Source organism: Antrostomus carolinensis, unplaced genomic scaffold, assembly GCF_000700745.2.
Source record: "Antrostomus carolinensis isolate BGI_N321 unplaced genomic scaffold, ASM70074v2 scaffold20756, whole genome shotgun sequence".
Taxonomy (NCBI): domain Eukaryota; kingdom Metazoa; phylum Chordata; class Aves; order Caprimulgiformes; family Caprimulgidae; genus Antrostomus; species Antrostomus carolinensis.
Window position 1 is genome coordinate 21,949 of NW_010320025.1, and position 2,829 is coordinate 24,777.

General features: G+C 54.8%; 1 protein-coding gene across 5 annotated transcripts in view; it reads right to left on the reverse strand.

The window, feature by feature from the left end:
* Positions 1-863: 863 nt before the first annotated feature.
* Positions 864-2,829, reverse strand: part of LARP1 (La ribonucleoprotein 1, translational regulator) — a 12,138-nt gene continuing 10,172 nt past the window's right edge. For all 5 annotated transcript variants that reach the window (XM_029085319.1, XM_029085321.1, XM_029085320.1 and 2 more), the window contains 4 exons: positions 2,731-2,829; positions 2,389-2,498; positions 1,777-1,904; positions 864-1,200 (listed from right to left, as the gene is read on the reverse strand). The exon at positions 2,731-2,829 is cut by the window's right edge and continues 34 nt beyond it. In XM_029085319.1, the coding sequence (XP_028941152.1) occupies positions 979-1,200; positions 1,777-1,904; positions 2,389-2,498; positions 2,731-2,829 (559 nt within the window). In that variant the 3' untranslated portion in view covers positions 864-978. The remainder of the gene's footprint in view (positions 1,201-1,776; positions 1,905-2,388; positions 2,499-2,730) is intronic.

Consider the following 2,829-nt stretch of genomic DNA (forward strand, 5'->3'; position numbering starts at 1 on the left):
TTTTTTGTTGTTATTGTTTCATTTTTCCAAGGGAAAAGGAAGAAAAAAATCTCCTTTAGCAAAGTCCTGTCTTTGCATGCGATGGGCGTTCCTGGAGCAGCGGGTGAACCATCCACGCAGGCTCGAGTCCAGGTGCCTGCTGGCCTCCCACCAGCCGTCCTCACAGGAAGGAGTCAGAACAAGCCTGTCCTTGGCAAAGGTCCTTTGGTTGACTTCCAAATTGTCCGTGATGCAAGGGAAAGGTGGGTGGAGGGAAGAGCCAGACCCTCAGGAAGGTTGGAGGTGAAAACGCCAGGGAGGAAGGACCAGGAGGATGAACGCAGCGATGTTTCTGTCGCGGCGGTCGGTGTCGGAGAGGCACCGTCAGATGTGGAATGGGAGACGTGTGTCAGCCGGGTGATGGAGATCAGAGGCTCCGCACTCCGCAGCATCGTGACACGCTGCGGCTTCGGTCCCCCATCGGGGAACCTCGCTCCTCCGAGCTTCCTAAGCAGGCTGACCTGCGATCCGAGGGGGGACACAGAGGGGAGTCGTTGGGGCCGCACAGAGCAGACTTGTTTTGGTAAATCCAGACGAACTTCTAGCAATAATTTAAAACTTGATATATATATATATATAATAATAAAAAATCTCCCCATTCCAACCCAGCCAGAACATTTTTGTTTTGAAGAGACACTAAGACATGAGAGTGTGCACAGGAGGGGTGGAAAGGGAAAGCAAAGGGTGGGTCTGCTGGGAGCAGGTCTGGCTCTGGTCAGGGTTGTAATAGCAAAATGATGGTTTAGATGCAGATAAGTCTTTGCTTTCCAGCCCCAAGAGGAAAAATCATGTGCGTTGAAGTTTCTCCCAAGCAGCCTATTCATGGGCACCCACTTTCCAGCTCCCTTCCTGTCCCAGCCCCTCACGTCGCCCCTTCTCCGAGCCAGTCCCCCACCAACCCACCCCATCTCCCGGCAGGAAGCAGACGCTGCAGCTTCTCTACTTCCCCACTGTCTGCGATTCTGCAGCCGACGGGGCCGGGGGTTGCTGGCTCAGGTTTTTGGCATCCTCGTGTGCAGGCTGGCTAGGTGAGGCGTGGGCTTGGCTGGATGGGCACTGGCTGACCGTTTTGCTGGAAGACTGGGATGGGTAGCGCTTCCTGCCATCTCCCCCTGATGTCGTAGGGTATCTCTTGTGTCCACCTTCTTCCCCCATGGGTGGCTGGAAGAAAAGCAGCCCAGGATCAGCACAGCCTCCTCCAGATGCAGATGCCCTCCCCTTCGATCACCTTCTTGCAAACCTCCAGTTGCAACTTCTCTCCCTGACCCACAAGGGACACACATACTCACCCCAAGCACACAGCTGCCCCCCTCTCCAAATCTACCGCTGCCAGATTTGCTGACAGAAAGACAGACTGACTTCCAATCAAGCACAAGGGTGACAACTTGCTCTTGGGCACCCCCTTCCCACACAGGGGCACAGTCCAGAAGGCTGGGAGCCAAAGCTCCACACAATGCTAGCTCCACTCAAGCCATCAAGACTCATTTTCCTCCTCCCCCCTCGGCTCAGCAGGGAAGACGGGCTCATTCAATTCCCCAGAGCGCTGCTCTGAAGTGGATTTACAACATTCAAAGCTGTCAGCTTGTCCCCGGCCCGGCTGCAATGACAGGGGATGACACTAGGTGTCACTGACTTCCCCCTGCCTGGCACTGCTTTGGGACCAGCCCCCAAAACCCTCCATCCTTGGAGGGTGACTCCAGGGGCCAGCAGTGTGGTACAGGGATTGTGTCTACTCACATCCACTCGGAAGTCCTCGAGGCGCTTGAACTTGCTGAGGTATTCTTGCAGTTTGCTGTTAATGTCCAGATTTTTGGCTTTGGAATATTTTAAGAAGGCCCAGAACTTTTCCAGCCCATAGAGCTGTCCTGGAGGGAAAATAAAATCAAACCAGATGTCAGAATCCCTCCTCCAGGCTTCCCCACTGCTCGCTTCACTGACCCTCCCATCCCACTGGTGGGCACAACCAAGGCAAGATAAAGAACCTGGAGGGAAGCAGGTACTGGGCAGCCCTCTTTGACAAGGGATGTCCCCAGGCTTGGCTGACCTGGTGGTGACAAGGCTCAGCCACTGCAGGGCCTTGAGAAGGTTCCCAGAGGAACCAGTGCCACTACAGAAATGCTCTGGGAGAGCTAGAGCCTCCCATTGTTCCCCCTAAGTCCCCCCAGAAGTCCTGAGGCTGGTGAGCATCCAACTCAACCCTCTTCTGTGAAGCAAGCAGCAGGATGTCCAGCCAGTCCCCGTCACACACGTTAATGTACAGCATTATGTGGCTTCCCCAGAGTCCCGGGGCAGCTACATAGCTGGGCTACGTCACTGCCAACCACAGGGGAGGCCAAAGGAGGCACCTACCAGCTTCATAATCCTTGATGGTCTCTTCTTGAAAGTCCTTAAATATGTCTGGCCGGAATTTCTTCTCCAGCCCATAGCTGTAGTATCTGAAAAGGCACTCCAGACCGTACCTGGGAACAGAGCAGCGCATGGTGGTCAGGCACTGCTGCACCCAATACCCAAGCACAGGCTCTTGAGGAAAGAGCCCTGCTGAGTACCAGCAGCAGGAGGTGACTGAGGGTGGCCCCAGTCCTACCTCAGAGCAAGGCAGAGATGCTGCCTTTGTTTTGCTGTGTAAAATGCCAAACCCTTCCTTCCCTCTCTCCCCCACCAGGAAGAGCTGCTCTGCCCCTCCTCTCCTACCTGTATCCCTCCTTCCCGTCCTCCACAGCCAGTTGCTTGAACTCCTCGTACATTTTCTTGTTGAAGTGATCTCGGAGGAAGAAGGACCAGAACCGGAAG